The 22,743-nt window shown below is 45.5% G+C and overlaps 2 protein-coding genes and 1 non-coding gene across 5 annotated transcripts in view; 2 read left to right on the top strand and 1 right to left on the bottom strand.

Annotated features, from left to right (window-relative positions):
* RHBDL3 (rhomboid like 3) overlaps positions 1–4,014 on the top strand; it is a 58,984-nt gene extending 54,970 nt beyond the window's left edge. For all 3 annotated transcript variants that reach the window (XM_035300855.3, XM_035300854.3, XM_054256142.2), the window contains one exon: positions 360–4,014. In XM_035300855.3, coding sequence (XP_035156746.1) covers positions 360–631 — 272 coding nt within the window. In that variant the 3' untranslated portion in view covers positions 632–4,014. The remainder of the gene's footprint in view (positions 1–359) is intronic.
* C5H17orf75 (chromosome 5 C17orf75 homolog) lies at positions 3,920–20,962 on the bottom strand. Its single transcript, XM_002748380.6, has 10 exons — positions 20,784–20,962; positions 20,049–20,129; positions 18,681–18,806; positions 16,989–17,132; positions 16,687–16,744; positions 14,155–14,274; positions 13,601–13,665; positions 13,296–13,432; positions 12,150–12,253; positions 3,920–10,318 (listed from the first exon to the last, which is right to left on the bottom strand). The coding sequence occupies exons 1-10, from the start codon at positions 20,921–20,923 to the stop codon at positions 10,103–10,105; spliced, it is 1,191 nt and encodes a 396-aa protein (XP_002748426.3). The 5' UTR covers positions 20,924–20,962; the 3' UTR covers positions 3,920–10,102.
* On the top strand, positions 17,805–17,911 carry LOC118154224 (U6 spliceosomal RNA). Its single transcript, XR_004744116.1, has one exon. It is a non-coding gene; the product is annotated as a U6 spliceosomal RNA (small nuclear RNA).
* Positions 20,963–22,743: the final 1,781 nt, after the last annotated feature.

Genomic DNA, 22,743 nt, shown 5'->3' with positions numbered 1-22,743 from the left:
GAGCCACTGTGCCTGGCCAAATGTCAGCTCTTTAGAGAGGTCTTGTATAACTCCCCAAGCTAAAGAATTCCCCTCCTTAAGCCAGGCATTGCTTTTACATTACCTTTTTCTCCCGATAGATGTGTCTCTTCCTGAAATTATCTTATGTACATCATTGCTTACTGATTTATTGCCAGACCCTGTAAGCTCTGGGAGGACAGAGGTTTGCCTGTCTCTGTCACTACTGCATCCCCAGGGCAGAGAATGGTGCTTGGCCTAATAGGGAATGAATTCATGGGCAGGTGATGATGTGAAGGCCCCTCCCTCAGCCCCCGGCTCATGGCCCTCCAGTAACCTCTCTTTGCCTCCTCCCCTTTCAGTGAGCATGGAGTTTGGACGGGCTGTGTGGCTCCGCTTCCACCCGTCGGCCTATCCCCCCTGCCCTCACCCAAGCTTCGTGGCGCACTTGGGTGGCGTGGCTGTGGGCATCACCCTGGGCGTGGTGGTCCTGAGGAACTATGAACAGAGGCTGCAGGACCAGTCACTGTGGTGGATTTTTGTGGCCATGTACACTGTCTTCGTACTGTTCGCCATATTCTGGAACATCTTTGCCTACACCCTGCTGGACCTGAAGCTGCCGCCTCCCCCCTGAGGGCTGGAGGCCCGAGGTGGGGGAGGGGAGGGAAAAGCAGCACCCACAGGGAGCGCCTGCGAGTTTTCTTCTCATCACCAGCTCAGCAAGGCCGGGCAGGCAAGGACAGAAGACTCTGGGCCACTGAGAGTCTTCTCAGTGTACACTGTATTGTTTGTGTTTAGATTTGGACAGTGGAGACCTTTTTCTGAAAGGCACTTGGTGGAGGAGGTGATGTGGCTACTGTCGTTTTTCTAGGCAGCTCTGATGATGTGGGGCCAGGGTGAAGGTCTGGGGTGGGGGGAGACTGGCCCTCCCTCCCCTGGGCTGGGCTTGTTCCACGGGGCCAGGGGTGTCCCTCAGTGCAGCAGCGTCTTCCTCATCCTCTACCCTCAGAGACCCTGAGAGATGTGGGAAGACCCAAGGGCTGTTGCAGCCAGGCATGGCCCCTCTCTAGCTCAGAGATAATTGCAGGCCATGTGGTGTCCCCTCCGCAGCTACTAGGTCTGGAACTCTGATAAAAAGAGGACCTACTGGACATGTCAGCTGTGACCTGGCTGAAACCAGGGTGCCCTCCTGGGCCAGTTGTTGGGCACTGGGGCATGGTCTGTTGTGCCAGGGCTGGGCAGAGCAAGGAGGCTGTAGGCTCCAGGCCTCCTCTTGCCCTGGGGGTACCCAGTGAGAGGGACCCAAGCAGGGAGAATAAACGTCATCCCAAGCTTCACCCTGGAGAAGATAGACCCAGGACCAGCTTTAGACTTCTCCCTCCCTTCCTTCCAGAATGTTGGCATCTCACACTGGTGCCCAGCCTCTGTGCGCAGCCGTGTTTTAGGGTCTTTTTCTTTCCTTTTGCTGCCCTGACCCTACTTTGTGCCTCTCTTTGGTTATGGAGACAGTGTTTTGATATGTGTGTGCGTGTGTGCGTGCATGCGTGTGTGTGTGTGCCGGGAAAGGCAATTGAGGCAAGTCAGCGCTGGCAGAGAAGGCACAGCAGATGCAGGGGGGCCATGTGGGCATCGTGCAAGGTGGGAGACCATGGTGTGCTGTGGTTGCTGACTGCCCTTGCCCAACAAAGCCTGTCCCCTTCTTTCCCATCTCCTGTCCCTTCCACACCTGCCCCTGAGCATCACTGACCGGCGGCAGAATGGCCCTGCTGGAGGGAGAGCTCAGCCCCTCTGGGATCCCCAGATGCTGAGGTTTGCCAGGTTCAGCTCTTGTTTCCCTCTGGGATGGCCTTTGTATCCAAAAGGTTTCCGTCCTGTCTTCTTTAGGAGAGAAAGAGCTTTGGGGGCTCAAGAGAGGCTGGGGTAGGACTGTTGAGGCCATGTGTCCATTTGAGTTGGGACAGGAGGCTATAGGAAGAGGAATTCTAATTTAGGTGGAAAACTTTGCCTCGGGAGAATTGCTGGGTGTGTGGATAAGCCTGAGCGGGAGGGCAGCCGGTAAGCTCAGAGACTTGGCTGCAGGAGAGAACATGGCGGTTATCACGTCCACCCCACCCCATTTCACAGGTGAGAAAACGAGATTGCAGGAATGACCCTCCTAACAGGAGCTGGTGCAGGCCCCAGATGGAGGGCATGAGGATGATCTTTGACAAAAAAATGATATTCCCTTTATTGGGCTCTTGGAATTCTCAACCACTGACGGCCCAAAAGAACAAAGAACACCAGGCCTGGGAGGAGACAGGGGTTGGGCACATCCAGAAACAGACAGGAGCATGGGGACTGTCTTCCTCCAGCCTCATGCCCAGCCCAGCCCTTGAGCATCGCGAGGTCCAGGGTTACTTGGGCCAGGCATTTGGGGTCTTGGGGAATGGTGGCTTCCCATCCTGGTGAGTACATGTAAAAGGGCTCACTCATGCACTGGCAGGCTAGGCCCAGCCTTTCCCCATCTTGGCCCAATGCTAACTAGCTTGCTCTGGCCTCATGTATAGCTTCCCTGGCCAGTGTGGTGCTGCGGGTAACAGTCTGAGGCACTATGGGGTCATGTCTTGGGTGGAATTCTGTCAGCCTGGGCTGTCTTGTGTGTGCCCTGCCTACTGTTCTCTGCCCTAGTGATAGAAAGGTGTAGATGGAAGAGTCAGCACCTCAGAGGAGGAGGCTGTGAGGCTGTGGAGCTGGGCTCAGGGAAAATCAGGGGAGGATGCAGAAGGAACCAGGACGTTGCTGCCTCTGCCCTGGGCTGCAGCCATAGTAAGCCTAAGAGCCATGTGGTCCCTTCCTGAGGGTGAAGAATCCCCTCCAGATTCCTATCCTGGCCTCTGGGGCTTCTGGGGTGTGGGTAGAATGAGCAGAGTGCCACCTCTATCTGGTATGGCCTGGAGAGGGGGCTTCCTCAGGGGCAAGGAGGCAATGAACTAGAAGACTCTAGAAAGCCCTTAAAGAAGCACTGAGTTACCTCGGGCCTCCCAGGAAAGCTTATTACGAAGACAGTGGAGGCAGAATCGTGTCTCCCACCACGTTAAGTGTATCCTCTGCTACCAGGGACCCTCATCTACACCTTAGACCAGCAGCCCCAGCCATTCCCTGTCAGCGCACCCACCTCCACCACCTCTTCCAACCATGACTTCTAAGCAGAGCCACAGGCTGGAGTCATAGGGTCACTTCACCAGACCCAGGCCTCTCCCGAGGTCAGGAGGCAGCTGTCTGGTCAGAGGGGCTCACTTGGTGGCATCTGGCTTTCTCCTCAGCAGGTCCCACCACGCTCCCAGCAGCACTTCCCCTGGCCAAGGCTGGCCATGTCCTCCCTGCCTCCTTCCTTATCCCAGGTAGCTGCTGCCTGGAGGGTGGTGTATCTATCTTCAGGCTGGTGGAGGTAGGTCAGCCTTTTATCCACAGCATACAGAAATTGAAAGCTGGGGAATCCCCAAACAGCAGCCGTAGACTCACTGGCTCGCTCATTAAACGGGAGAGGAATCACAGAAACTGGGGGAGGGAAAACAAACCTTCAAAGGAGAAATTTCGCTTTAATGACATCATTCATCATTCATTTTTTAATTAGGAAGAGCTCCCTAATGAGGCTTGTTTGCCAGCTAATAGGACTCTCGATTTCGATGAGAACCATTCTTGCCCAGAGGATTAGGGGAGCCATTGCTCACCAAGCCGAGGTCTTCCCCCAGTGTCCCATTTAATTTGCAAATACGTAATGCAGATTCCCCGCGCGCCCTGAAAGCCGTTTCCTGGCATCACTCACGTTTCTTCCGGTGCTGGCTGGAAAGTACGGTTCTCCTCTGCCTTAAAAATGGTGCCCCACAGAACTGCCCCTCCGAGGACTTGCGTAAGTGGAAAAAACAAAACACAAACTGCAATGTTTGTTTCTAAGTATTTTTGTATTGTGTACATTCTGTATATTTTTGTTGTAACATATTATTTGAGCACAGATTCCATTAAAGATTTTTTTTCCAAGCCATTGGTTATTCATGAAGTGACCTGAAGGGCTAGTATTAGGGCCTGTTTCATCTGGGTCTGGGTCAGGATGGGTGGGAGAGGATGAACAGCAGCGTGGTGGATGTAGGATTTCTATAAAATATAGATCAGGGCATCAGTGCTTGGCACCAGTCTATAGCTCTGTGCATCTTACTTTTCTCAAATCACTGAACTATTTTGGGTGGTTGATAAATGCTATGATTTCTCTTCCCATAAAAATGCATATGTACTGACTGGGTGCAGTGGCTCACGCCTGTAATCTCAGCACTTTGGGATGCTGAGGAGGGCAGATCATGAGGTCAAGAGATCAAGACCATCCTGGCCATCATGGTGAAATCCCTGCCTCTACTAAAAATACAAAAATGAGCTGGGTGTGGTGGTGCATGCCTGTAGTCTTAGTTATTCAAAAGGCTGAGGCAGGAGAATCGATTGAACCCGGGAGGCAGAAGTTGCATTGAGCCGAGATCACCCCACTGTACTCCAGCCTGGTGACAGAGCAAGACTCTGTCTCAAAAAAAAAAAAAAAAAAAATGTGTATGTATGGGCCCAGTATGGTGGCTGTTACCTGTAATCCCAGCACTTTGGAAGGCCGGTGGATCACTTGAGGTCAGGAGTTCGAGACCAGCCTGGCCGACATGGCGAAACGCCATCTCCACTAAAGATAACAAAAAGTAGCCAGGTGGTAGTGGTGCATGCCTGCTGCCCAGGTACTCGGTAGGCTGAGGCAGGCTAATTGCTTGAGCCTGGGAGGCAGAGGTTGCAGTGAGCCGAGATCCTGCCACTGCACCCCAGTCTGCGTGACAGAATGAGATCCTGTCTCAAAAAATAAATAATAAAAATAAAAAATAATAATAAAGACAAGCTCCTTGGAGAGCCAGAAGCTGTTGAATTCTCTTTGCCTTTGCCTCCTCTCACTCCCTTTTTTACTTTCCTGGTTCTTCCCTTCTGTTAATACTAGATTCTCATTCTTCAATAAATTAATAAGGCACTTCCCAAAAATAAGGTAATTAAGAAATGAAGGGCCGGGTGCGGTTGTTCACACCTGTAATCCCAGCACTTTGGGAAGCCAAGGCGGGTGGATCACCTTAGGTCAGGAGTTCGAGACCAGCCTTGCCAACATGGAGAAACCCCATCTCTACTAAAAATACAAAATTAGCCAAGCATGGTGGTACATGCCTGTAGTCCCAGCTGCTCCGGAGGCTGAGGCAGGAGAATCACTTGAATCTGAGAGGTGGAGGTTGCAGTGAGCTGAAATCACGCCACTACACTCCAGCCTGGCAACAGAGTAAGACTCCTGTCTCAAAACAACAACAACAAAAAAAACACACTTAGGCACTTTGTTTTTACATATATATGTAATTTGTGTGTGTGTGAGATATAGTTTTGCTCATTGCCCAGGCTGGAGTGCAATGGCGTGATCTCGGTTTACCACCACCTCCTCCTCCTGGGTTCCAGCAACTCTCCTGCCTCAGCCTCCTGAGTAGCTGAGATTACAGGCATGTGCTACCACACCCAGCTAATTTTATATTTTTAATAGAGACGGGATTCTCCATGTTGGTCAAGCTGGTCTTGAGCTCCTGACCTCAGGTTATCAACCCTCCTCGATCCCCCAAAGTGCTGGGATTAAAGGCGTGAGCCACCACACCTGGCCTATTTCTTTATATTTGAGATAGGGTTTCACTCTGTTGCCCAGGTTGGAGTGCAGTAATATAATCATAGCTCAGTTACTTTGAGCTCCTGGGCTCAAGCGATCTTCCAGCCTGAGCCTCCTGAGTAACTGGGAAGACACATACCACCAGATCCTGCTAATTTTATTTTTTGTAGAGATAGGGTTTCACTGTGGTGCCCAGGCTGCTCTCGAACTCCTAGGCTGATGGAGATCTCCTGCCTTGGCCTCTCAAAGTGCTGGGATTACAGGCCTGAGCCACCACACCCAGCCACATTTAAGAACTTTAGCATTTAAGAGAACTGGGCTGCTCAGACCTCCAAGTGGAAAGACTTCAATGAAGCCAGCAGGGTTTCCATTAACTGAGAAGACACACAGAAAGAGTGGTCCTAGTAACAGCCTATTTCCAAGAAGCCCACAGGCTTTCCCGGCACCTAGTCAGAGGGATCCTCGGGTAGAGGACAGGCATTCTGTCATGGTGAATAATGAATGAGAGTGAAAGAAAGTGACTTGGGTTATTAAGTTCTACGGGTATAACTCTACTGGACAATGAATAAAACATTGTGAGGAAAATTGCTCTTAGATTCTGCTTGATGCCTCCTCCTGCAAGAAGCAGAAAGGTCTATCCTAGCAAGTGATTTGATTTTCTTTAATAAATGCCTTAGTATAACAAGTATAATTTCCTCACAAATTTGTTGGGAATACAAATGTTAGGCCTGAGGATTGAGGTCATTACATAAAAATAATTGTCTTGAAGGCCGGGCGCGGTGGCTCATGCCTATAATCCCAGCACTTTGGGAGGCCGAGGAGGGTGGATCACAAGGTTGAGAGATCGAGACCATCCTGGCCAACATGGTGAAACCCCGTCTCCACTAAAAATACAAAAAAATTAGCTGGGCGTGGTGGCGGGCGCCTGTAGTCCCAGCTACTTGGGAGGCTGAGGCAGCAGAATTGCTTGAACCCGGGAAGCGGAGGTTACCGTGAGCCGAGGTCACGCCACTGCACTCCAGCCTGGCTCCTGGTGATGGAGTGAGACTGTCTCAAAAAAAAAAAAAAATAATAATTGTCTTGATGAGAAGCTAAGTCTTATTATAATTACAAATTAATTACAGATGAACTGAAGCCATTTTTCATATATGACAAACATACATTTCCTCTGTGTGTATGGCTCACAAGTAATATACATAAATGTATTCCATGTCTGAACAAATCCTTTTTAAAACTTTAAAAGCCATGGCTAGGCAGTGGCTCACGCCTATTAATCCCAGCACCTTGGGAGGCCAAGGCAGTTGGATCACCTTAAGTCGAGAGTTTGAGACTAGCCTGACCAACATGAAAAAGCCCTGTCTCTTCTAAAAATACAAAAAATTAGTCAGGCATGGTGGCACATGCCTGTAATCCCAGTTACTCAGGAGGCCAAGGCAGGAGAATCGCTTGAACCCGGGAGGTGGAGTTTGTGGTGAACTGAGATCACACAATTGCACTCCAAAACTTCATCTCAAAAAGAAAAACAAGAAACTTTCAAAGCCAAAATAGCTTATTAAAATTTGTATACAGCACATGTTTTTCTAGTCATGAGCTCTGTGGTTTCTTCTCATGACCAAGATATTCAGTTCCATGACCCCATTTTCCTTGTCTTTAGTAGTGACACTTAAAAAAAAAATTGTCACACTTACTATTTTTTTTTTTTTTTAATAAGACTACCAGAGGCTGGGCACAGTGGCTCACTTTGGGAGGCTGAGGTGGGAAGACTGTTTGAGCCCAAGAGTTTAAGACCAGTCTGAGCAACATAGTGAGACCCTATTTCATTTTTAAAAATGTGGCCAAGTGCAGTGGCTCATGCCTGTAATCCCAGCACTTTGGAGATTGAGGTGGGTGGATCACGAGGTCAAGAGATTGAGAACATCCTGGCCAACATGGTGAAACCCTGTCTCTACTAAAAATACAAAAATTAGCTGGGCGTGGTGGCATGCACCTGTAGTCCCAGGTACTCTGGAGGCTGAGGCAGGAGAATCCCTTGAACCCAGGAGGCAGAGGTTGCAGTGAGCCAAGATGAAGCTACGGCACTCCACCCTGGGTGACAGAACTCTGTCTCAAAAAAAAGGTATATATATAAAATAAAACTATCATATAGAGCTGTGTCATGTAGTAAGCCTACATTACAAAAACATGTACAAACACACAGAGAATATATAAGTACATCTTGCATATGTCCATAAATGATTTGAAGCAGGTAACACTTTTGCTTTTAAATGACATTTACAACACAGACTCTTGAATGACATGAATTTGAAAATGAAGTATTTTTTCAGACTTAAAATGTTCATGTGTTAATGTTGCTTACTTAAAAAAATGATTTCCAAGTGGGCAACCAACTACATTGGGAAGAGTCAGATTCAATGACAGTGTCGTGAAATTGCTGGTTTTCCTTAGTCACTCTGACTGTATTTATTTATTTTGAGATGGAGTCCCGCTCTGTCCCCCAGACTGGAGTGCAGTGGCACAATCTCAGCTCACTGCAGTCTGTTTTATGGGTTTGTGCTTCCCTGAGGGAGGTGAGAACACAAGACTTCTGTTCTTCAAGCTATTCTCCTGCCTCAGCTTCCCGAATAGCTGGGACTACAGGCACACGCCACTACACCCGGCTAATCTTTTTAACTTTAGTAGAGATGGGGTTTTACCATATTGGTCAGGCTGGTCTCAAACTCCTGACCTCAGGTGATCCACCTGCCTCAGCCTCCCAAAGGGCTGAGATTCAGTGTGCGCCACCGCACCCAGCCACCTTGACTTTAATACTATGAAAGCTACTTTTTGTAGCTGCCTACAATCCAAGTTATTAAAGTTTAAAACCATATGAAAGCATTTATGAAGATCCTGAATTGTATTTCTTATTAAAGGAAAAGAAATGCTTGGTGAGTCATGTCCCAAGGCTTATGTAGAGAAGGCAGAAGGCCACTGTCAGTCATTTTGAAAGTTAAAACTCAGCACTTAATGTGAATTTAGATCCATTTAAGAAAGGATTCCTCAGTTTTATGGGTTTGTACTTCTCTGAGCATCCTAAGGGAAGTGGGAACACAAGGCTTCTGTTCTTCTATGCAAAAATCATTATCAAATGAATTTATTAAAGAGCTATGCCAAGCAATTGCAATCATATGTGTGTAGCTACATAGGCTTCCATGGGAATTGTAAATGGCTAGCTGAGGGCACTTTCAATTGATTCAGAGTACAACAATCTGAGGCTTGTAACAAATGTACAAAAAACTAAAATCAGGCCGGGCACAGTGGCTCACACATGTAATCCCAGTACTTTGGAGGCCAAGGCAGGTGGATCACGAGGTCCAGAGTTCAAGACCAGCCTGGCCAAGATGGTGAAACTCCATCTCTACTTAAAAACAAAAATAAAAATAGCCAGACATGGTAGTGGGTGCCTGTAATTCCAGCTACTCAGGAGGCCGAGGGAAAGAACTGCTTGAACTTGGGAGGTGGAGGTTGCAGTGAGCCGAGATCGCACCACTGTACTCCAACCTGGGCAACAGACCAAGGCTCTCTCTCAAAACAAAAAAACAAAACAAAACAAGACAAAAAACCCTAAAATCAATGAGTTTAACTCGAATATGAAGAACCCCTGTTTGCATTCCTTATGTCACAGTTTGCTTGTAAACTGTATGTACTTTCTTTTCTCAACACTGTTTTAAAACGCCAGCATTTTCACCCAAAAGAAAACATAGGCTCTTCATAAATGCCTGTGAACAAATGAATGAAAAAAAGTGGTGACTGAGGGCGACTTCTGCAGTAGCTTTCTCTCAAAGATAATGTTTTATCCTAAAGCTAGTATATCTATTTTAAAGCTCATTTAATTTCTTACATACTCAGGATTTGCATATAGACCTAAATCTGACTTTATCATCCATGCCATTATCAACTAGACAAAAAAACACATCAAGCACCCACAGGATGAACAGACCTGTCTTTGAAATGGTGTAGTGGTATTAATCTGTTCTAAGACTAAGATTGCATTTTTTTTAAGAAGCTACAATCCATTGAGAAAGAAGTATTATGATTTTTCTAAGAAGAAAAGTTGCTAAATACTGCAGCAAACTCCTGAGAAAAGCCACAAACAAAATCATCTCTGAAATTTTTTAAGCAACAACTTCCTGAAGCCTGGAATTTACAAGTCCAGGGAGACACTAAAATTCCACAGCTCTCACACACATATCTATCTAAGACTCAGCAAAGATGCTCCTCAGATTTTTAAGTTAAATTGTTAAAATACGAAAAGAAAAACAATCTGGATTGAGTTTCAAATCATCTTAAGCAATCCTATGAACAATTATAACTGCAATGTCAAACACTAAGACTCAAATATATAAATTGATCATATAATTATCTCAAAACATAAGATCAAAAAATTTGGTCAAGAGCTTCTTTCATGAATTCTTCAAGGACAGCTACCACATTTTTGGCTTCAGGCATTTCTTCATGTTCTACTTTAACAATCTTCAAAAGTATATCTCCACTACCACAGTTCTTTAGGAACATGTAACATTTAAACAAAGCATAATGATTCATTTCTGCCTGTCGGATAAATCTCTTCAAATTGTTTGTGTCTTGTATGGCCTAGAAACAGATAAAATGATTACACGGTTAAAAATGTGTTAAGTGAAATACTAATGAAGCTCAAAAAAATACCTCCTGTCCAGTAAGAACTCAATGTACATTGCTGAATTGTTTGCTTTTCATATTAAATATTTCCAAAATTTAAATTATAGTATGCTTTGCCCTTGGTAGAAGAAAATCTCTCTTTTTTTTTTTGAGACAGAGTTTCTCACTTATTGCCCAGGCTGGAGTGCAATGGTGCAATCTCAGCTCACTGCAACCTCCATTTCCCGGGTTCAAGTGATTCTCCTGCTTCAGCCTCTCAAATAGCTGGGACTACAGGTGTGCGCCACCACACCCCGCTAATTTCATATTTTCAGTAGAGATGAGGTTTAACCATGTTGGTCAGGCAGGTCTCTAACTCCTGACCTCAAGTGATCCATCCGCCTTGGCTTCCCAAAGTGCTGGGATTACAGGCCTGAGCCACCGGGCCTGGCTGAAAATCTCTTATACAAAGTAAAAATACTTTAAAAATCTCCTGCCCAGCATGGTGGCTTACATCTGTAATCCCAACACTTTGGGAGCCCCAGGCAAAAGGACTTCTTATGGGCTGGTAGTTTGAGACTAGCCTGGTCAGTGTAGCAAGACCCCATCTCTACAAAAAATAAAAATAAAAATAATTAGCCAAGTGTTGTGGTGCATACCTGTAGTTCCAGCTACTCAGGAAGATGGCCAGAACCCAGGAGGTTAAGGCTACAATGGGCCATGATTGCACCACTGCACTCTAGCCTGAGTGACAGAGTAAGATTCTGTCTCTTAAAACAAACAAATGGGCCAGGCACAGTGGCTCATGCCTATAATCCCAGCACTTTGGGAGGCAGAGGCGGGCGGATCACCAGAGGACAGGAGTTCGAGACCAGTCTAGTCAACATGGTTAAACTCCATTCTACTGAAAATATAAAAATTAGCTGAGCATGGTGGCCCACGCCTGTAATCCCAGGTACTGGGGGGACTGAGGCAGGAGAATCACTAGAACCCGGGAGGTGGGGGTTGTTGCAGTGAGCCAAGATCACGCCATCGCACTCCAGCCTGGGTGACAGAGGGAACTCTGTCTCATAAATAAATAAATAATAAAATAAAGTAAAATTTACCTTGAAAAAAGAATAGGTTATAAAAAAAAAAACAAGAAAAAAAAAAACAACTCCTAAATAAGGTGATATCAGAAATTCTGTCCCCATCAGAATTTTTTTTTTAGAGTCTCACTCTGTCACCCAGGCTGGAGTGCAGTGGCACAATCTGGCCTCATTGCAATCTCTGTCTCCTGGGTTAAAGCAATTTTTGTGCCCCAGCCTCCCAACACAGCTGGGATTACAGGCATGCACCATCATGCCCAGCTAATTTTTCTAATTTTAGTAGAGACTGGTTTCACCATGTTGGCCAGGCTGGTCTTGAACTCCTGGCCTCAAGCAATCCACCTGCCATGGTCTCCCAAAGTGCTGGGATTACAGGTGCGAGCCACTGCGCCTAGCCCCCACCAGAATTTTGAAAATTTAAGCACTGAATCACTTTTTTTGTGCTTTGCAACTAAGATAAGTCACAAATTGTAAGACTGACGATCCTTAAATAAATTGGGTTGAAAGCAAGCATTCAACCCAATTTATCAGAAATGATATGTACACAGAAGCTACCAAAAAATTAAAATAAGTAAATGCCTTCTGATAATTCCAGTGTTGAGAACATCCTAATTAACAGACATCACAGCTATAAAGCAGATTTGTTACTCTGTAACTGGTACTAATTAAAATGCAGACAAAAATTTCATGTGGCAATTGGCACACAGCCAACTAATTACCTTTAATTTAAAGTTCTCCAGTACTTGTCGGAAAAGAAAAGGGTTACCTCCTTCAGCACCATGTAAAAAAGCTTGCATCCAATCCTCACAAAACCGGTTACTTCCTATAAAATATTTCAGAGAGACTAAATAAAATGAAATTTTACAAAGCATGATTCACATATTTCTTTATAAAAATATCTATAATTAATTATTTAAGACTTGTATAATGGCCTAAAAAACAGTATGCTCACCACATGGCTAAGGGATACCAAAATGGTTGAAGCCCCCTATATGCCCCTTTCCCAATCACATCCCCCTTCCTTTCCCATCATTCCGACAGACGTTTTTAAACTTCTGCCATATACCTTTGCATCTGTAAGCCATATCTGCATTATTCTGCATATGTTAAAACTTTTATGTACTTTTTCTTTTATGGCTATTTCACTAAACAGTATGTTTGAGAGCTACATTGACACATACATGTAGCTCTAGTTCATTCATTTTCACTGCTCTGTTATGTTAGATTGCATGAATATAGTAGTTTATCAGTTTTCTTGATAAACACTTAAATTGCTTCCAATTCCTTGCTTTTTCAAATAAAGCCTTTATGGACATTTTAAAATTTGTCTCTTTGGCCAGGCACAGTGGCTCACACCTATAATCCCAGCACTTTGGGAGCCTTAGGCTGGCGGATCATGAGGTCAAGAGATTGAGACCATCCTGGTCAACATGGTGAAACCCTGTCTCCACTAAAAATACAAAAAATTAGCTGGGCATGGTGGTGCGCGCCTGTAGTCCCAGCGACTCAGGGGGCTGAGGCAGGAGGATTGCTTGAACCCAGGAGGCGGAGGTTGCGGTGAGCCGGGATCGCGCCATTGCACTCCAGCCTGGGTAACAAGCAAAACTCCCATCTTGGAAAAAAAAAAAAATTCATCTCCTTGTGTACACATAAAAGAATTTCTTTATGTACCTAGGCGTGGAATTGCTAGGCATGGCATGATTTCCATGTTTCTAGAATTATATTGTTTTCAGCAAGTGGTTTCTCATGGTTTAAGATAACGATGTAAAACTGCACAAGGCAGGAAGAAGGTATCACATGCTCTCACTGCAAAGATGGCGACTCACAAGAGATCTAGGAAGACTTCTTCAGAGGTTGCAGCTCACCTGCATTGTGGAACTGAGGCTGGGAGCCACTGCAATCGATGACCACAGACTTATGCTGCTCCTCTGTCATGGCCATGCACAAAGAAGTCATGGTGCCTTCATGAATAAGTCCTTGAAGACTGGCCACACTTAGAAACCTGCCACACACACAAGCCAGTTTTCACAAACAATATTGCAGGACAGAAGGGTGAAAACAAATTTATTTTGCACTGGGCTGGTGGGGAAGGGATACGGGGCCGGCTTACAAACAGATGTCATTCTTGCTGTGGAAAAGCTTTTCTCTGTGAAAAAACTGTATTCTTTACCTGTTAATGTCTCTCTTTGTTTTTTCATCTGATTCTTTAACTTCAACAGGAGTATAACTCAAAGCCTATGAGAGAAAAATAAAGCCTGATCAATACATATATTCCAGTTTTTCTTGAGCAGCTACTCATGACTAAATGTCCCCAGAAGTCCTCACCATACTTGACAATTGATGGGCACTAGTCATAAGCTCTCCAGTCTTGTTCAGCCACTGCTCATTAACATTTTTGTAGAAAAATAATTGCTTTGGACTTTTGTTTTCCTTTTCAAATTGTTTTGAAAACTATACCTTTCCCAGATCACTTTAAAAAGGAATTATTTTTAAATGTTTTATCCTATTAGGAAGACTCAGTCAGCATTTGTAATTCAACTCTACCTTAGTAATATAATTTTCTAGATCTCAGAAAATAAAGTGTGGTCTATCTGGAAAGCAAGCATAGTTTAAGTGAAAATTTTGGGAAGATGTGCAGAGTCATGTTCAGAGAAAATGAGTATTTTTCTAAATGAGCTAAAGTAATCTCAGTTAATGAAATGCTCTGATTTGGGTAGTACTTACAGCATGTAGCAGAAAGGTAAGCTTTTCCTGAAACAGAAGAACCACCCTTTGGATTGGGCATACAACATCCTCAAACCAGCTGCTCAGATAGGACTTTATAGGATTCTCCAGGCCCCTTTCCTAAATCAAGAAAGAATGTCATTTGCTTTAATATAAGCCTTACTTTTAGTGGACTTAATATTTTTTTCATCATATCCTTGGTGGTGAAAAAGACCAGGATAGGCACTTCCTTTTTTAAAGCTAAAACCACCAATTCAAAAAAAAAAATTGCAATATACTTCTCCTGGCTTGTTGGGTAGGGTGAGGACTAATTCTGTACTGAATGTATAAAATGAAGAGACTGAATTAATAGGGTTCTATGTTATTTCTTCACCGGGAAGAGCTGGGCATTTACGTGTCCCTCTCCTCCCACTATACCATGCACTCAATGGAGATACTCATTGAATAATCTTCATTTCCCTGGCACCTGTGGTACAGTGTCTAAAACATGCCTACTATGAGCTTATTAAATATCTATTGACTGACTAAACAAATGTAGGTAGAGAATTCATTCGTATTCAGAATGTGAATAGGGAAGGATACAAGTAACTCATCAAAGCACTCCAGCCCACTCCAGATGTCAGACAGGCTGCCATAAGCACATCTGGCTTTCTAGGCTATGCTGCTCTCTGGAGACTAGTGTCACACAAGAAGAGCTCTAGTCTCGGAGAACAGCTCCCCTAGACTTGCATCCCTTGCTCACTCCTGTACTATCCTTTCCTCTCTCCTGTAGTATCTTCTAAGTATGTGAAAAGTAAAACTACTACTATATAGGTAATGGGTAGTAAATTTGTCAGAGTCATGACTAACAACTGCTGCAAGCTGAAAGCATTGTTTTTGTTTGCTTTTTTGAGACAGGGTCTTGCTGTGTCATCCAGGCTGGAGTTCAGTGGTGCAATCACAGCTCACTGCAGTCTCAATTTTCCAGGATCAAACGATCCTCCCACCTCAGCCTCCCAAGTAGTTGGGACTACAGGTGGGTGCCACCATCCCTGGCTAATTTTTGCATTTTTTGTAGAGATGGGGTTTCACCTTGTTGCCCAGGCTGGTCTTGAACTCCCGGGCTCAAGTGATCTGCCTCCTTCAGCCTCCCAAAGTGCTGAGATTGCAGGTGTGAGCCACTACACACAGCCAATTTTTAAAAGGTTTGAATAAATTAGTTAATATGGATATGCCTAATTTATAAAAGATCAATTAATGAAAATAGAGTGTTTCTAAGAATCTTCGATGTTGAGCTCAAGCCTGTAATCCCAGCACTTTGGGAGTCCGAGGCGGGTGGATCACGAGGTCAGGAGATCGAGACCATCCAGGTCAACATGATGAAACCCCGTCTCTACTAAATATACAAAATATTAGCTGGGCATAGTGGCACGTGCCTGTAATCGCAGCTACTCGGGAGGCTGAGGCAGGAGAATTGCCTGAACCCAGGAGGCGGAGGTTGCGGTGAGCCGAGATCGCACCATTGCACTCCAGCCTGGGTAACAAGAGTGAAACTCCGTCTCAAAAAAAAAAAACAATCATACTATGGCATAGCACGTCTTTGGTGCCACAGGCTGCATGGACCACTACTTCTGACCATAATATAAATCATATGCATAGAAATCCGGCAAAGGACATCCTCTTCCTCACCAGGCATGTTACTAAGTGCCATTGAATAGATAGAATTTTCCACAGATACAAAACATCAGAAGTAGTCTTATGAAACTTTCAACACTTATGGGACTATGTTCCCTATATCTCTTTAAAATCACCTGTAGGCTGGGCACAGTGGCTCACACCTGTAATCCCAGCACTTTGAGAGGCTGAGGTAGGTGGATTACTTGAGCTCAGGAGTTCAAGACAAGCCTGGGCAATATGGCAAAACCCCATCTCTACCAAAAATACAAAAATTAGGAGGGCATGGTGGTGCATGCCTGTGGTACCAGCTACTTAGGAGGCTGAGGTGGGAGGATCACTGAAGCCCAGAAAAGCTGCAGTTGAGCCATGATCACGCCACTGCACTCCAGCCTGGATGACAGAGTGAGACCCTGTCTCAAAAAATAAAAGAAGAAAGAAAAAAAGAAACCACCTGTAAGCCGGGCACAATGGCTCACACCTGTAATCCCAGCACTTTGGGTAGCTGAGGCAGGAGGATTGCTTGAGGCCAGGAATCCTAGATCAGCCTGGGCAACAAAATGAGACCCCATCTTGATAAAAAATACCAAAAGTTAGCCAGGTGTGGTGGTATGTGCTGAGGTGACAAGCTTGGGAGGCTGAGGTGACAAGATCGCTTGAGCCCAAGAGGCTGAGGCTGCAGTGAGCCTGATCACACCGCTGCCCTCCAGCCTGGGCAACAAAGCAAGACCTTGTCATTTAAAAAAAAAAAAGTCACCTCTCTACTAGCTCACAAGTTTCTAGAATATAGATGTCTTTGTGTCTACCTGTATGATTTGACAAGTATAGCAATCACAATATGTTAATCATTTCAGTCTTTAAAAACCACTGTCACCTTACCTCACAGTTCATGTTATTTTTCAGGCCTTGAATGTACTTGTCCAATTCAAGCCTGAAAGTATGTTCTTAAGGAAGCAATAAAGGATGAATAATGAAGATAGTATTTTGTCTCTCAATGAGAGATATAAAAGCTCTCAAATAATGTAAGCTGCAAATGAAAACAAGCAAAATGGCCACATGAAGGCATGAAATTCAATTAAACACACGAGTAGAAGAGCTTTCTGGAGGTTGGGAGTAATATTCTTCCACCTGCCTTCCTGTGTTTTCCTTCCTGATGTCCTCAAAAACCAAAGAAAGGATATAGCTCAAGTCCTTTGTCAGAACCTCCTAAAAAACAGATCACATATTCTGAAGGGTTATGTTCAGAGACCATTGCTACTGTTTCAGGAAGCAGTGTTTCATTTTGGAAAAGGCAGTAATAACAACCAACTCGGTAACCTGGAATTCTAGAACAGAAAGAAAAAGGTAAAATGTATTATTTTGGTTACTTATGTATCTATAATTTTGTAGACTGCTCTGAATTCCAGTCATCTTGATCTGGCAACATCATTAAACTGCCCACTAATTCAGAGCTTCCCAGACTTCTCATTGGTTTACTTGTAGCAGCAAAGAAAAATAAATGTATACCCCGGTGGGCTTTAGTTAAAGCAGCCCCTAACATACATGGAATTTCTTTGAATTATCCTGTCTTATGTGAAAAAGTCACACAAATTTCACTCTAGTTCATACCTATGTTTATATCAATAAAAGCATGTTCTCCCCTCTCCCAAACCTTCACAAATTAATGCTTCAGGCAGATGTGCCAGGTGGCCTCATCCTTGGGACGTGGCCTCATACTCCTGAGGGGACCTGTATGCTAACTTCATAGTCTGAATTGAACTATAATAAAGAGGTGTAATGGAAAGACAGTTGGAATTGGACTGAGAATGCTCATGTTTAAGCCTGAATTCCATCAATTTGACCAGAAAATTTATGTAAACTTCTCTGAGTTTATTTCCTCATCTGAAAATGGAAATAAGAATATCTGCTATATTTCCCCTTTGTAAGGAGAACTGCATCAAAGTTTGTGAAAACACTTTATAAATTGTATACACTTTCAGTTTTAATAATCAACTCCTGCACTCGCTTCGGCAGCACATATACTAAAATTGGAACGATACAGAGAAGATTAGCATGGTTCCTGTGCAAGGATGAGACGCAAATTCATGAAGCATTCCATATTTAAAAAAAAAAAAAAAGCCGGGCATGGTGGCTCACGCCTATAATCCCAGCTTTTTGGAGGCCGAGGCAGGTGGATCACGAGGTGAAGAGATCGAGACCATCCTGGTCAACAAGGTGAAACCCCGCCTCTACTAAAAATACAAAAATTAGCTGGGCATGGTGGTGTGCGCCTGTAGTCCCAGCTACTCAGGAGGCTGAGGCAGGAGAACTGCTTGAACCCAGAAGGCGGAGGTTGCGGTGAGCCGAGATCGTGCCATTGCATTCCAGTCTGTGTAACAACAGCGAAACTCCGTCTCAAAAAAAAAAAAAAAAAATCAACTCTTCTTCTTCTAAGTACAAAACTTATTAGCCTGGGCAATATGGTGAGACCCCAATTGTACAAACAAACAAAAATTTTAAAAATTAGCTGGGCATGCTATTAGTTGCCTGCAGTTCCAGCTACTTGGGAGGCTGAGTTGAAAGGACTGCTTAAGCCCAGGAGGTCAAGGCTGCAGTGAGCTGTAATCACGCCACTGTACTCTAGCCTGGGCAACAAAGCAAGACCCTGTCTCAAAAAAATAAAACTAATTAAATAAGGTACGTTTGGGTGCCAGGGTCTCTGCCATTCAATTAATTTCATTCCACAAATGTTTATGTGTGAGGCCCAGTGCTTGGGCTGCCAGAGAACAAAGAAATTCTGCAGGTCTAGTAGGAGCTGGTCTTTTGGAGTTTCTATCACTTCTCATATTTAGTTCAGAAATAAAAACTCAGGACACAGCACATTTTGCACTTACCTCAGCTCCACAGATGCAACATTACCCAGCCCTTCAAAGACTGCACCTTTTGAAAGACGCTTAGCAATGAAACTGCGCAGCTCTGGCTCCACTTCGGATGGTAGATTACTATCCACCAAGGAGAGGCTTGACAAATGAAAGACACACATTCTTTACCAGTGGACCAGTGTATTCACACCCATTAAGTCAGACAGAATGGTACCAACACCAGGGGCTCCTTTAAGGACTGGGGAAAGCTGTCCTTATGACCCCTATTGGTGAGGTTTCTAGGAATGTATATCACTAAGTATGATCTACTTCATCAAATAGCTTAAAATATTCCTATCTTTCCAGCCCATTCTCTCCAGTATTGTGACTCCACTGGAACCCCCAATCCACTGACTCTACCTCTCTTTCAGCCTCTCAAGTTTCTCATCTCACTTCCCTCCTTATTCAGCCTTAATTCCATGATCAGTCATTATCATCACACCCCTGCACACATTCTTTTTTTATCTTTCTTTGAACTTCATTGAGGTATAATTGATTATTTAAGAACTTCAAGGCGGCCGGGCGTGGTGGCTCACACCTGTAATCCAAGCACTTTGGGAGGCCGAGGTCAAGAGATCAAGACCATCCTGGTCAACATGGTGAAACCCCGTCTCTACTAAAAATAAAAAAAAATAGCAGGGCATGGTGGCCCGTGCCTGTAATCCCAGCTACTCAGGAGGCTGAGGCAGGAGAATTGCCTGAACCCAGGAGGCGGAGGTTGCGGTGAGCCAAGATCGCACCATTGCACTCCAGCCTGGGTAACAAGAGCGAAACTCTGTCTCAAAAAAAAAAAAAACAAAAAACTTCAAGGCTGGGCAAGGTGGCTCATGCCTGTAATCCCAACACTTTGGGAGGCAGAGGTGGGCGGATCACTTGGGTCCTGGAGTTCAAGACCAGCCTGGGCAACATGGCGAAACCCCATCTCTACCAGAAATACAAAAATAGCCAAGCATGGAGGTCAGTAGTCCCAGCTACTGGGGAGGCTGAGGTGAGAGGATCACCTGAGGCCAGGGAGGTTGACGCTACAGCGAGCCAAGATCATGCCACTGCACTCCAGCCTGGGTGACAGAGCAAGACCCTGTCTCGATTTAAAAAAAAAAAAAAGGATTTATTTCTGGCTGATCACCAAGCACATTATCAGTATGTGAATTTGTTTGCCCCAGCCTTGAATGAACCAGGCAAGGAGGAAATCAGGATGAGGTTCCTAAGGGATAGGAGGAATTGATGGTTTGACTCAGGGAAGGCTCAGTGGAAATGGAGTACCCACTGACTGACATGTACAGGCCAGAGATGCAGGGAAGATAAAAGCACATGCATGAATTATGGTGAAGCTCTTTTTACCTGAAATCATCACCAGAGGGAGTTTCTGCATTTGTGCCACTTGGGCTTCCGTCATCACTGTCCCCTCGTTGCTGTGCCAATCTGCAAGCCACAAAAGCAATAGTGCTATCAATTATGGGCTCTAAACCAAGAGGAGTATGGCGACCTTGCAAGCAGGATGAGGCAAGGTGTCAACTAAAAATGCTGCAAGGCGGAAGTGCACTGCCTACCCTCATGACAACGAAAACCCTCTCCAGTCCACCTAAAGAGTGGAGGAAAGGCTGCCTAAAAGATCCAAGGAAACTCCTTTAAAAAACAAACTTGACAGGGCCAAGAAGGCCCCAGGAAAGTCAGTCAGGAGCAGGGAAAAGAGGAAGCAGGGGTGTGTGTGAGGGAAATGGGAGAAAGTGGGGAGATAGTGACAGAAAGGACAGGGGACGGGAACTGAAATTATTGAGCGTGCAGGGCATTGCGCTAAACAAAGGGCAGCCGCGAGAGTAAGGGGCTGGGATGATACGGGGCAGATGAAGGGCAGAGGCATGGTTGGGCCAGGCATACAAGTCCAGGATGGGGGCGGGAGGAGCCGCGTTAGGTGGGGAGGGCCCTTCAGACCAGAGACCTTGGTTGGGAGAGGAGAAGTTGGCTTTTAGGAGCGGCCGGGCCGCTGGGCCGGGGGTGGGGTGCAAGGCCGGGCGGCGGGCCGGGGGCGGGGCCGCAGGGGCAGGCGGACGGGCCGGCCGAGCCGGGCGCCGGCACCTGCTTCCGTGGTAGCTGTAGAGACAGTAGTGGCTACTGGACGGCGGCTCGAGTCTCCGCTCCTCGGCTGAGCCTCCCTCTTCGCTGCTCTCTAGCTCCTTTTCATCCCCATCCAGCGATTCCTGCAAGGAGGGGAGCATTGCGGCGACCTCGGAGCGGCCCTGTGTCTCCGCCAAACCGCTCCCCGGTGCCGTGCAGCCGTTGGTATCTGGGCTCGTCCGGCTCCCGGCCCTCGCACACCTGCGTTCCGCTGGTTTCCCCGGGTTCTCAGGCCCGGAAAGGGAGGCTCTTCTCCCCGCTGAGTTCGCCTTCACTGAAAAGCTTTCACCATTTCCTTTTAACTTATTTTCGTTTGAGACGTCTGGGAAACTTACCGTGTGATAAAAGTGGCACGACTACCTAGCCACAGGGAAAAGAATAAGGCTACTCGTTTGTCTCCTTGCGAGGGTGCCAGCATGTACACACACACACGTTTGATCAAAAAGTTAAGAATTTACAATAAATTTTTAAGTGAAAATATGGGACAATTTTGTTAATTCTTGAAGTTAAGAAGGTCTTTCTAAACATAACAAAACACTTAGAAGCCAAACAGGAAAACATTTTAAAACTCTGACTACATAAAAACTAAAAGGCCAGGCACGATGGCTCACGCCTGTAATCCCTGTGCTTTGGGAGACCGAGGCAGGTGGATCACTTGAGGTCAGGTGTTTGATACCAGCCTGGACAACATAGTGAAACTCCGTCTCTACCAAAACTACAAAAAAAGTAGCCAGGAGTGGTGGTTTACACCTATAGTCCCAGCTACCCTTGCAGTCTCTACCCCATTACCAGTTCTAACACTAATTCACATTTTCAGGTGTTTCTGCAACACCCCATTCTCCGGTACCAGTTTTCAGACTCAGTCCATTTATTTCATCCTTTATAAAAGGATACCAAAGACTGGGCAATTTATAATCACCTCTTAAAGGTCCCACTTCTTTTTTTTTTTTTTTTTTTTTTTTAAGACAGGGTTTCACCATGTTGGTCAGGCTGGTCTTGAACTCCGGACCTCAGGTGATCCGCCCGCCTTAGCCTCCAAAGTGCTTGGATTACAGGCGTGAGCCACCATGTCCGGCCAAAGGTCCCACTTCTTAACAGTGTTACAATGGCAATTAAATTTCAACATGAATTTGGGAGGGACAAACACTGGAACCATAGCACCATGTGAAGGAGGAGGCAGACTGGAGTGATGTGTCTACAAACCAAGGAATGTCAAGGTTTGATGGCCATCACCAGAAGCTAGGAGAGGACCTGGAACAGATTCTCCCCTAGAGGCTTCAAGAGGTATGTCCCACCAGCACCTCCATGTCAATTTCTAACCTCCAGAACTGTGAAATACATTTCCACTGTTTTAAGCTACTGTGTGTGTGTGTTGTGTATATTTTTATTTTTATAGAGACAGGATATCACTTTGTTGCCTAGGCTGGTCTTGAACTCCTGGGCTCAACTGATCCTTCTCCCTCATCCTCCCAAAGTGCTGGGATTACAGGTGAGCCACTGGGCCCAGCTGGTATGTGTTATAGCAGCCATAAGAAACTAATACAGGGCCCAGCGCAGTGGCTCAAACCTGTAATCCCAGCACTCTAGGAGCCCAGGGCAGGCGGATCATCTGAGGTCAGGAACTCGAGACCAGCCTGACCAACATGGAGAAACCTCAACTCCACTAAAAATACAAAACTGGTGATGCATGCCTATAATCTCAGCTACTCGGGAGACTGAGTCAGAAGAATCACTTGAACTTGGGAGGCGGAGGTGGCAGTGAGCCAGGTGAGCCGAGATCACGCCATTGCACTGAAGCCTGGGCAACAAGAGTGAAACTCCATCTCAAAAAAAAAAAAGAAAGAAAGAAACGAATACGGATTCCCCCCAACAACCCTTTCTTCTATTTCAATCTGGATTTCTTTACATTCTTCCCTGTTAA

The sequence above is a fragment of the Callithrix jacchus genome, chromosome 5, assembly GCF_049354715.1.
Source record: "Callithrix jacchus isolate 240 chromosome 5, calJac240_pri, whole genome shotgun sequence".
Lineage (NCBI taxonomy): Eukaryota > Metazoa > Chordata > Mammalia > Primates > Cebidae > Callithrix > Callithrix jacchus.
The sequence above is the reverse complement of the archived record's forward strand: the minus strand, read 5'-3'. Positions and strand labels throughout refer to the sequence as shown.

What these genes read in the sequence shown, in the direction of transcription:
- C5H17orf75 (XM_002748380.6), bottom strand. Translation starts at nt 20,923, where the DNA reads ATGCTCCCCTCCTTGCAGGAATCGCTGGATGGGGATGAAAAGGAGCTA. An exon ending in TCTGACAAAGGACTTGAGCT is followed by an intron (nt 16,745 to 16,988) that starts ATATCCTTTCTT and finishes TTAAGAACATAC; the next exon opens with TTTCAGGCTTGAATTGGACA. An exon ending in TGGAGAACTTTAAATTAAAG is followed by an intron (nt 10,319 to 12,149) that starts GTAATTAGTTGG and finishes ATCTGTTTCTAG; the next exon opens with GCCATACAAGACACAAACAA.